We start from the raw sequence: 12,378 nt of genomic DNA, 5'->3' as shown, positions 1-12,378 counted from the left end.
ATATTTTCCTTCAGGTTGCCATGGCAACCAGAGTTCTGCATGGAATTATTTTTTTTGAACAATTTTGAAAAAGCACCAACCAAGTATCATTCCTATGAAGTTTCATCAAAATTGTCCAAGGGGTTTAGGAGAAGAAGATGATTGTAACCAATTGTTGACACTTTTCCTTTAGGTTGCCATGTCAACCAGAGTTCTACATGGAATTAATTTCTTTGAACAATTTTGAAAAAACACCAACCAAGGATCATTCCTATGATGTTTCATCAAAATTGTCAAAGCGGTTTGCTTCAGACTTGAAGATCCATCAAGCAGTTAATAAGATCAAGTTGTTTAAAGGTTTTTCTATTTTTTGCTCTGGTGACCCCTAAAAGGGGCCAAACAAAACCATTTGAACAAAGTTGAGAGAGGACCATGTAAGGATGCTACATATCAAGTATGGAGTCATTCTGACCTTTACTTTCAGAGGAAAAGATGTTAAGTGACAAGACAATGTAAAAACAAATGACCCCTGAGCAAGGCCAATTTGACCCCGGGACAATAATTTGAATACCTTTGGTGTAGGTCCACTAGGTAAAACTATATACCAAATATGAAAGCTCTAGGTCTTACATTTTGGAGAAGAGGATTTTTAAAGTTTTATTATATAAGACTATATAAAAATATTGAAAACCTAAGCCTATGAACACGGGGCGTGGCCAATTTTGACCCCAGGGCTAAAGTTTGAACAATCTTAATAGTGGTCCGATAAACAATGCTTCATACCAAATATCTAAGGCCTTCGCCTTTTGGTTTCGGAGAAGAAGATTTTATAAGTTTTCATCATATACATATATAAGGAAACTCATGACCGCCCGGGTGGGGCCATTTTTTCACCCCAGGGCCAAAGATTGAACAATATTGGTACAAGTCAACTAGATGATATATCATGCCAAATATCTAAGCTCTTGTCACTACTTGATTTTACGTGTGTATCTATATATGTATATTTGTTATTAATTGTTGTATGTGGCCCATATTGAAAATTGGTATGTGTACTAAATATGTTATCCAGTTTAAATTAAGACGTTACTTGTCTTTGTGAGTTCGGAGATGATTTTTTAAGTTTTCACTATAACACATATAGAGAAAACCCATAATTTGAACAAACTTTGTAGAGGTCCACTAGACGATGAATCATGCCAAATATCTAAGCTCTAAGCCACGTAAGTTCAGAAGAGATGATTTTTGAAGTTTTTACTATAAACATATAGAGAAAACCCATGACCCCCGAAGGGGGTGGGGCCAATTTTGACCCCAAGGCCATAATTTGAACAATCTTTGTAGAGGTCCACTAGACGATGAATCATGCCAAATATCTAAGCTCTAGTCCAAGTAAGTTAAGAGGAGAAGATTTTTGAAGTTTTAACTATAAACATATCAAGTATACCCATGACCCCCCCCCCCACGGGGCGGGGCCAATTTTGACCCCAAGGCCATAATTTGAACATTCTTTGTAGAGGTCCACTTGACGATGAATCATGCCAAATATCTAAGCTCTAGTCCAAGTAAGTTCAAAGGAGAAGATTTTTGAAGTTTTCACTACAAACATATAGAGAAAACTCATGACCCCCCGGGGTGGGGCCAATTTTGACCCCAAGGCAATAATTTGAACAATCTTTGCAAAAGTCCACTAGACGATGAATCATGCCAAATATCTAAGCTCTTGTCCAAGTAAGTTCAGAGTAGAAGATTTTTGAAGTTTTAACTATAAACATATAGAGCATGTAACCCATGACCCCCCGGGGCGGGGCCAATTTTGACCCCAGGGCCATAATTTGAACAAACTTTGTAGAGGTCCACTAGACGATGAATCATGACAAATATCTAAGCTTTAGGCCAAGTAAGTTGAGAGGAGAAGATTTTTGAAGTTTTCACTATAAACATATAGAGAAAAGCCATGACCCCTCGGGGCGGGGCCAATTTTGACCCAAGGGCCATAATTTGAACAATCTTGGTAGAGGACCATTTGGTGATCCTACCTACCATATATCAACGGCCTAAGCCTTGTGGTTTGGGAGAAGAAGATTTTTAAAGTTTTTCCTTTCCGTTGCCATGGCAATCAGAGTTCTGCATGGAATTCAATTCTTTGAACAATTTTCAAAGGGGACCACCCAAGGAACATTCCTGTGAAGTTTGGATGAAATTGGCTAAGCGGTTTATGAGGAGATGTCGTTTAAAGTAAAAGTTTACGGACGGACGGACGGATGCCGGACGGACGCCGGACAAATTGTGATCACAAAAGCTCACCTTGTCTTTATGTGACAGGTGAGCTACAAATAGTTTACAATTTAGGTATCATACTGAAAGGTATGCCTCTACACCAAATAATGGTGTAAATAATTAAAAGATCTAAACAAAAATAAACAATATTAAGTATAAATATTTATTTCAAACATTTAGAATATGCTTTCATGTGGTTTAATAGAGACTAAAGTATCAGTAAAAAAAATTGATATTCAACAATTTCACATTTTAATACAGCAATAAAAGGTCATAATGTTTTGTTTTTATTCTTTATTGGGGAAGTTTTGCAATAAAATTAATGAGAGTAAACTTGATTGCTATACATGTGATCTATCTTTATTAAATCTATTTTTTGGTTTAGATTGTTCAGAAGTTGTTAGGGGGGAAGACATCAGTTTTGAGGGCAAATACTGAAGAAAATGACTTCTTAAAGCTGCATTAAAAAAACAAAACCTGATGCTTTTTTCACAAAAGTTGTGGTTTTTTTTCTGGCTAAAACTACACAAATGTTCGCAAAATATTTTTTTTAGTAAAAGCCGCATTTTTCCCCCCAAAAAGGCACAAAGCTTCGCAAAAGCTGCGCTTTTTCAAACCCAAAACGCAGCTTTTGCGAAGACCTGCGCTTTTTTTGCCAAAACCGCAAACCTGCGCTTTTTCAAACCAAAAACACAGCTTTTGCAAAGAGCTGCGCTTTTTTGGCCAATACCCCACAAAGCTTTGCAAAAGCTGCGCTTTTTGAAACAAAAAACACAGCTTTTGCGAAGAGCTGCGCTTTTTTGGCCAATACCGCACAAAGCTGCGCTTTTTCAAACAAAAAGCAGAGTTTTTGAGAAGAGCTGCGCTTTTTTTCCCAATACCACACAAAACTTCACAAAAGCTGTGCAGAAGAGCTGCGCTTTTTGTGGCATAAAGCTTCGCTAAAACTGCGCTTTTTTGGCCATACCGCACAAAGCTTCGCAAAAGCTGCACTTTTGGTCAAAACGAAGGAGCTTCGCAAAAGCTGGGCTTTTTTTTGAAAAGCTGCGCTTTTACAGTGAACAATATAAAAGCTTCGCAAAAGCTGTGCTTTTTTGGCCACTACCGCATCGTTTTGTGAAGCTTTTAGCAGCGTTTTGCGAAGCTTTTTTGGCCAATACCGCACAAAGCTTCGCAAAAGCTGCGCTTTTTCAAACAAAAAGCAGAGTTTTTGAGAAGAGCTGCGCTTTTTTTGCCAATACCACACAAAACTTCACAAAAGCTGTGCAGAAGAGCTGCGCTTTTTGTGGCATAAAGCTTCACTAAAACTGTGTTTTTTTGGCCAATACCGCACAAAGCTTCAAAAGCTGCACTTTTCTGGTCAAAACGAAGGAGCTTCGCAAAAGCTGTGCTTTTTTTGAAAAGCTGTGCTTTTTTTGAAAAGCTGCGCTTTTTCAGTGACCAATTAAAAAGCTTCGCAAAAGCTGTGCTTTTTTGGCCACTTCCGCATCGTTTTGCGAAGCTTTTAGCAGCGTTTTGCGAAGCTTTAGCGAAGCTTTTGTGGCACGGGTAATCACTATATTTTCTATTTACCCTACCTTAACCAATCATGTTTGTCAAAGTGTCATATCACGATATTCTTTAATTAGCCTGCCTTCACCGATTAAGTTTGTCCAAGAGTCAAATCACTATATTATCTAATTATCCTACATTCACCAATAAAATTTGTCAAAGTGTAATTTCACTGTATTCTCTAATTAGTAAATATTTTAACTATTTAAAATTATGAATTATCGACCTCTTACTATTTCGCATGAACAATGTTCGGTTTGTTTTGAGGAAACACTGTATAAGCCAATTGTTCTTATTCTTTTTCAAATCGACATCCCCCCCCCCCCCTTAACAACAACAAAAAACTGTGCATGTATCGCCAAAAGTGTATTGGATTAATCTAACTTTATAAAGAATATATCGATATGACACTTTGACAAACTTAGTTGTTGAAGGTAGTGTAATTAGAACACATAATGATATGTCATTTACGTTCATTTTATATTTCATTTGCCATATATTATGGTATGAGAGAATAAATGTTGGTTGATTTGACTTGACTTTCACAAACATAATTGGTGAAGGTAGGGTATTTTGAGAACATAGTGATATGACCCCTTGACAAACTAAATTTGTTAAGGAAGGGTAACTAGAGAATATAGTGTTATAACTCTTCAACATACTAATTTGGTTAAGGTAGGTTAGTTAGAGAAAATAATGATATGACCCTTTGACTTACTTAATTAGTAAAGGGGGTGTAATTTGAACATATAATGATATGACCTTTTGACTTACTTAATTGGTAAAGGGGGGTGTAACTAGAACATATAATGATATGACCCTTTGACTTACTTAATTGGTAAAGGGGGTGTAACTAGAACATATAATGATATGACCCTTTGACTTACTTAATTGGTAAAGGGGGTGTAACTAGAACATATAATGATATGACCCTTTGACTTACTTAATTGGTAAAGGGGGTGTAATTAGAACATATAATGATATGACCCTTTGACTTACTTAATTGGTAAAGGGGGTGTAACTAGAACATATAATGATATGACCCTTTGACTTACTTAATTGGTAAAGGGGGTGTAATTAGAACATATACTAATATGACCCTTTGACTTACTTAATTGGTAAAGGGGGTGTAATTAGAACATATAATGATATGACCCTTTGACTTACTTAATTGGTAAAGGGGGTGTAATTAGAACATATACTAATATGACCCTTTGACTTACTTAATTGGTAAAGGGGGTGTAATTAGAACATATAATGATATGACCCTTTGACTTACTTAATTGGTAAAGGGGGTGTAATTAGAACATATAATGATATGACCCTTTGACTTACTTAATTGGTAAAGGGGGTGTAACTAGAGCATATAATGATATGACCCTTTGACTTTCTTAATTGGTAATGGGGGTGTAACTAGAGCATATAATGATATGACCCTTTGACTTACTTAATTGGTAAAGGGGGTGTAATTAGAACATATAATGATACGACCCTTTGACTTACTTAATTGGTAAAGGGGGTGTAATTAGAACATATAATGATATGACCCTTTGACTTACTTAATTGGTAAAGGGGGTGTAACTAGAGCATATAATGATATGACCCTTTGACTTTCTTAATTGGTAATGGGGGTGTAACTAGAGCATATAATGATATGACCCTTTGACTTACTTAATTGGTAATGGGGGTGTAACTAGAACATATAATGATATGACCCTTTGACTTACTTAATTGGTAAAGGGGGTGTAACTAGAACATATAATGATATGACCCTTTGACTTACTTAATTGGTAAAGGGGGTGTAACTAGAACATATAATGATATGACCCTTTGACTTACTTAATTGGTAAAGGGGGTGTAATTAGAACATATAATGATATGACCCTTTGACTTACTTAATTGGTAAAGGGGGTGTAACTAGAACATATAATGATATGACCCTTTGACTTACTTAATTGGTAAAGGGGGTGTAATTAGAAAATATAATGATATGACCCTTTGACTTACTTAATTGGTAAAGGGGGTGTAATAAGAAAATATAATGATATGACCCTTTGACTTACTTAATTGGTAAAGGGGATGTAATTAGAAAATATAATGATATGACCCTTTGACTTACTTAATTGGTAAAGGGGATGTAATTAGAACATATAATGATATGACCCTTTGACTTACTTAATTGGTAAAGGGGATGTAATTAGAAAATATAATAATATGACCTGTTGACAATCTGTGTTTGTGTGGGTAGTGCAACTAGAGAATAAAGTGATATGACCCTTTGACACATTTAATTTGATATACAGACGTTATTTGTTTACTTACTGGGACTACCGTGGGAAAAAAACAAACTGTTTGTCAAATATTATATAAATCAAAATCATGTTTGAAAGTTGACATTACTAAAGGTAATTTTTCAAGCAAAACATAAATACCTAACATGACCTTAAAACAATACAAACACGCTTTTCTTAAAAAGAATAAAGACATTTATTGACAGCAAGACAGGGCCAGTTTTTAATAAAGGGACAAACTTTGTATACAAACTTGGTGAAGAGCAGTCCTCTGATGTTACATACCAAACAAATGGTCTGGTCCTGGCGGTTTAAGACCAGGGGCAGTGATTACGAACAGTCTCAAGTCTGAGTTCAGACTCAAGACATATTATGGCAAACATTCATTTCATTGTAATTTTCCTTCTACCAGAGCATTGACGGTAAAATTTGCTGAAATATATTGCTATTTGAATGTTTTACTAATATTTACATAATGTTTTGTAAAAGAAATGCAATAAATATGATTGTTTGTTCTTTTATAAAAATGCTTTTCCGAGTTTGAGTCTAGACTTGGACTTCAGACTGTTCGTAATCATGGCCCCAGAACACCTTCAAAGATTTCCCTATTAAATAAAAGTTATGTAAGAAACTTGTGATCGCCGGGGTGGGGCCTGGTATGGCACCAGGAGCACAATATTGGTACAGGACCACTATTTAACGTTTTAAACCATATCACAAGTGTCAGATCCCAGCTGTTTCGGACAAGATGACTTTAAAAGAATTCCATTTAATGGCTTTATATCCAAATGTAAAACAGGTGGTCACAAGGGCGTGGCAAATTTTGACCTAATGGATTGATTAGAACAATCGTGGTAGGAAATCACTAGACATTGTTAAAAAGCCAAAATTCTAGGTTGTTGACCTTACGGATTTTGTCTTTTTTAAGTTTATCCTCTTGGTTGCCATGGCACCAGAGGTATGCATAGACTTCATTTCCTTTTTGGAAAATATTGAAAAGGTACCACCCATGGAACATCCTTTTGAATTTTCATTAATAGTTTAAGAGCGGTTTAGGAGGACAAGTTGTTATGGGCGACACACGACGCATGGCGGACACCGGATGCTGGACATAGACCGATCACATAGCTCACATGAAGCACTTCATGCTCAGTGTAGCTAAAAAGGACAAGTTGCACGTTTCGGTTTGTAATGTGGTGATATGAGACATAGCAGGCTCATTTAATCAGTGTATTTCTAACGTACGTTGTGTTCTTCTTTACCTTTACCTTTACCTTATGTATAATGTAATTACATATATAAGTCTAAATACTTGATAATTTACTGACCTATAAGGCTGCTTTCTCGAATTTTTTTTTCAAAGGCATCCTGCCATCCTGAGCCAACCGGTCTAAACGCCAGGATACGGTCAATTTCCCGTCGAGTGTCTGTTTGCTCGGAAGGGTTTGTAGAGTCAGGTCGGTTTAGGTGTCGTGATAAATGGTCTTGTAATTCAGAATGTTTGAGAATAGATGTATTCTTGTAACACGTACACGTCCAGGGCTCTGTCAGTGCTTGAACAATTTCATTTATGAACTGGCTTCCTTCTGTATCACACGAAGCACTCTCGTTGCTGATAACGGCATTCAGCTGCAGATATTTTTTATCGCTCAAGGTCAGTCCTTTTGGAAAACAGCAGTCAAGAACTAAAATGATCTTCTTAACATGATTTAGTTTATTCAATTTACATTTCAATTCATCATCCGTTATAATATTTTCAGAGTCTAACCAGAATCCTGCATCAGAATGGTGTCCTGAATAAACTAATACGAGGGTGGATATATCAGGAATATTGATATTGATATTGAACTCGTTATCAATGTGTTCTTTGTAATTTCTTGTGGACTTCTTCACTGTGATGACCTTTTTCTTTCTAAAATAAATCAAGTTATAACGTGAAACAATAATATGGATAAACGTGGGTACGTATTTTAAATAAAATGTATCGATATTACAAAAGGGCAAGCGTGATCTTCCAAATGAATAACTATGCTGATTAACATGCCTTTTATAATTATGTCGTTCGCTAAACGTCATTGCGTATTAATAAAAGCAAGAGGCCCAAAAGGGCCTATAGATGCTCTACTGACTGGGTTTGTGTGGTCAACATCACTGTTTTCGAAAAGAACCAACCCCTTATGGGTATCTGAATACTCAAAACTGAAGACTGTATCATGTTCACAAGCATAATCTAATTATTTCAAGGCCCATAATCTAGGCATGCATGGGCGGATCTGGCTGGTTTTCAAAAAGAACTGAGCTCTTATGGATATGTAGATACTGTACAAGTTTCATCGAGATACAATCAAAACTGAAGGCTGTATCGTGTTAATGAGCAAAATTTTGTTAAATGACACACTGATTTTTTTATAATATCAAGGCCCATAATCTAGGCATGCATGGGCGGATCTTGCTGGTTTTCAAAAAGAACTGAGCTCTTATGGATATGTAGATACTGTACAAGTTTCATCGAGATACAATCAAAACTGAAGGCTGTATCGTGTTAACGAGCAATTGTTTACATGATTTTTATACCATCAAGGCCCATAATCTAGGCATGAATGGGCGAATCTGGCTGGTTTTCGAAAGGAACCGAGCTCTAATTGATATGTAGATACTGTACAGGTATCATCAAGATACAATCAAAACTGAAGGCTGTATCGTGTTAACGAGGTATTGTTTACAGACGCACGGACGCACATACTACATAAACATTACCATCGCATAAGCTCTTCTGGCCTTTGGCGCTGACAGCAAGCTCGACTAAATGCAGTTTTGTCTAAGAAATGAATACGATAATGATGTAAACTGAGGCTTATATATTATACTAATTTTCTTAAAATTACATGTTTTCACTATCTTGACCCAAATAAATAAATAATAATGAAAAAAATAAAATGAAAAAAGGATGTATTACTGTATCCAGGCAATGTGACAATCACCTGTGAGTTGAATGAAAGAGCAGAAAAGGGTGGCTTTTTTACATAGAGCTTGACATAATTTGACATGGTATCGCCAAAATAGTTCGCAGTGTAAAAATTGGAAATATCATTGCCTGTGGAACAATGTAAATTGGTTGTTTGTAGCCTTATTCTGTCTTGACCTCATGGGCCATGTATTACTACTGAATTTTGTGAGAGAACGCATTTGTCAACCCTATGTTTTCCTGTGATTAAATTTTGTGTCTTGGATTGTTCTACAGTAGCCAGTTACTTGTTTTTCAATTGGGACTTTTTTAAAGTTAAAAGCCAGGTTAGTGTCTAACAAAAGCAAATTCAATAGTCAAATAAAAAACAACAACGCCGCAATGCAACGAAATCAAGTTTTCAATGATAAACAAAAGAACTTCAGCCTTCGTTGTGAGAATCAGTTTTAACTGGTTTGTTTCTATGTAAAGTAACAGTGACCTTGACCTTGACCTATTCATGGCCCAAAATGCAATCCGATGGAAGTTCCACATGGAACGTGCCAAGTTTAGTCACACTTTGTCAACCATACCGTACCAAACAGTTGTCTTTTCTAAGTAACAGTGACCATGACCCTAGGGACCCCAAACAATATCCCATGAAAGGTTCAAAATAACTATTTCTATGTACCAAATTTGGTTGAAATATGTCCACCCTAACTAAAGTTATTCAGTTCTAACTGCTTTTCTATTTTTGGTTACCCTGACTCTAGGGGTACTAAACTCAATTCCATGAAAATATCGATAAACTTGCCCTCAACCTTAAACCGGACACCAACAAAGACGCAGGGGCAAGTAGTTTAGCCTCAATATTCTTTGAATAGTCGAGCTTAAAATAAATACCTTACACCCATCACCGTCACTTCTGTTATGATTTTTTCCATTTTAGCTATATCGTTTTCAAATCGTTTTGTTACATTGGGGTTTTCATCTGTTCCAGCAATAAGCAAAGCACCCCATCCATCACCTAAAACAACCATGAACAAATGTTTACGACCAATTTCTTCAGTGCAGCTATTATTTAAGATATATTTCTGGGCTGATGTAACAAGTATTACATTCAACCCTGAAATTTATTACGCCACACAGATCTCTGCAATACAAATGTCATATACACCTTCTTAAGATAATATTTGTGCTGAATGGGATTTCAAAAAATAGTTCTGCTTTTGTTCAGGATGACAAATACATTGTAACAATACGCATAGTTTGTTAAAAATTACATCAAACGTACGAGTATCTTTACAGAGTGAGACATCAAGGCTTTATAAGAACATCCTTTGTATTCGTGTCTAAACGTTTCACAACATGTAACAGTCAAATACAGTGCATGTGAAACCTTTACTGCCTGTCAACTTTTTTTGTTTGGTTTCAGTTGTGTTACATATCAAGATTATTATGCCAATTATAGCTTATTTTATGGTGACATGTCACTATTCCAGATCATGTCCACACCACGCATAAAATCCTACACTTGTTATAATTAAAATGATTGCCAGTGCAGTTATGGTTATTTATTTTATTATAAAAAAGAGCATCGGTGTAAAATTGACCGGACCTTAATAAGCTTGGACTTCTGCAACACTTAATACAGATAAGAGATATTTAGTTAAACAATGTACATGTTTATTCTCTCTGATTATCGCTTACCGACTGGGGACTGTATTTTTGCTTGATCACAGCTATGGCACTTGACAGGATTGTATTGCCAGTTTCTCATACAGCCAACACACATTTGTATTTTGGTCTTACAGGATGAACTATGATCAAGCTCCTTGCAAAACGGCACTAAAATAACAATTATATCAAATAAGGTTGAAATACACGCATTCAAGCACTCCGGTTGAGGTAATAGTACCGCTTACATGTGTTATTCGGCAAAATTAAACAATATCTTATATATATAAGTCGGTTTCTAGTTATTTTTACACAAAGGGTTAAAGGCGACATTCATGCAATGCGATTTTCATGTGTTTTTTATGAAGTACTGGCGACTTATTCACAGTATACGGGTGATTTTGGCATTATTAGATAGGCAATAATCTCATCATTACTGAATGTGATTTGTTACGCAAGATTGGTGTCAAACATAACGGTCGATGTCTTCATTTTGATGCTTCAGTTCTACTTTGAAAATCGATTTCCATTTGACAGTTATTAATCACCATCAGTTTAAAAAATAAATTAATAAATAAACCATACCGGGTTCATTAATACAGCAAATCTCACATTTCTTTTTAGCGTCCGGGGATGGCGTCCACCTTTTGATGTCATTTCTTCTGACAAGACCCTGGAAATTAAGGATGGTAACAATTTCTAATGAAAACATGATAATTTTTATCAGCCTAACAAAAATGGAAAACACATATAAAGATTGCATCATTCAATCGTAAATATGAAACATACACAATTTGTATTATTATTATATGACCTATAAAGAGACATTCTCTCATTGGTACAGACATCGAATATGACAGAATGTTTATCAGGTTAACTGGTTTCGTATTCATAATCTTGATCTATACAGAATGCCATTCCAGTGGCGGATCTACCAGGAACGGGCCCTATATAACCCCCCAGCGGGCCAGCAAAAATAATATTTTTGGGGGCACATTTTTATTGATGTACAAATAAGTTGTTTTGTCACAATTTAAATTTTATTTAAGCATTTGAGCAAATTAACAACCTGAGTATTGAGTATAATATAGTTTACGAAACGAAAAAGTCCCGAACTCTCGATTAAAAAAAATCGGCGCCACATTTTACACAGGCAGCTGATCAAAACTAGACAAACAAGAGATGATTGTCAAACATTATGCCCCCCCCTGAGCGCCATGTTGTCAGGATAGTATAGACAATTGAATGAAATATGCATGGACCGAAATGACAGCTGATTTGTTGCTGTTTTAAGATTATGACCATTAAAGTGTGAGGATAAAGTATGTTATGACAGTCATGACCTTTGACTCTATGAACTCAAAATCCAGAGTCATCAGCTGGTCACCAGAAACCTAAATGTCAAGTTTGAGGGCCATGGGTGCAGGTATTGTCAGGTTATCACAAGACAAGTTTTTTTTGTTCAAGGTCACTGTGACCTTGACCTTTGACCCGATGACCCCTTTAATCATAAGGGGTCATCTACAAGTCATATGCAACTCCAAGTCAAGTTTGAAGGCCATGGGTTCAGGCTTTTTGAGTTATCACTCGGACAACCTTTTACCATTCAAGATCACTGTGACCTTGACCTTTGGCCTGATGACTCCCAAAAACAAT

General features: G+C 36.0%; 1 protein-coding gene across 2 annotated transcripts in view; it reads right to left on the bottom strand.

Moving 5' to 3' along the window:
- The window catches only part of LOC128221909 (uncharacterized), a 68,799-nt gene that overhangs the window by 20,895 nt on the left and 35,526 nt on the right, over positions 1–12,378 (bottom strand). For both annotated transcript variants that reach the window (XM_052930558.1, XM_052930557.1), the window contains exons 9-12: positions 11,308–11,395; positions 10,756–10,893; positions 9,949–10,072; positions 7,430–8,013 (exon numbers count right to left, since the gene is read on the bottom strand). In XM_052930558.1, coding sequence (XP_052786518.1) covers positions 7,430–8,013; positions 9,949–10,072; positions 10,756–10,893; positions 11,308–11,395 — 934 coding nt within the window. The remainder of the gene's footprint in view (positions 1–7,429; positions 8,014–9,948; positions 10,073–10,755; positions 10,894–11,307; positions 11,396–12,378) is intronic.

The sequence above is a fragment of the Mya arenaria genome, chromosome 16, assembly GCF_026914265.1.
Source record: "Mya arenaria isolate MELC-2E11 chromosome 16, ASM2691426v1".
In the NCBI taxonomy this organism is placed as follows: Eukaryota; Metazoa; Mollusca; class Bivalvia; order Myida; family Myidae; genus Mya; species Mya arenaria.
Note: the sequence above shows the minus strand (reverse complement) of the source record. Positions and strands in the feature narration are given on the sequence as shown.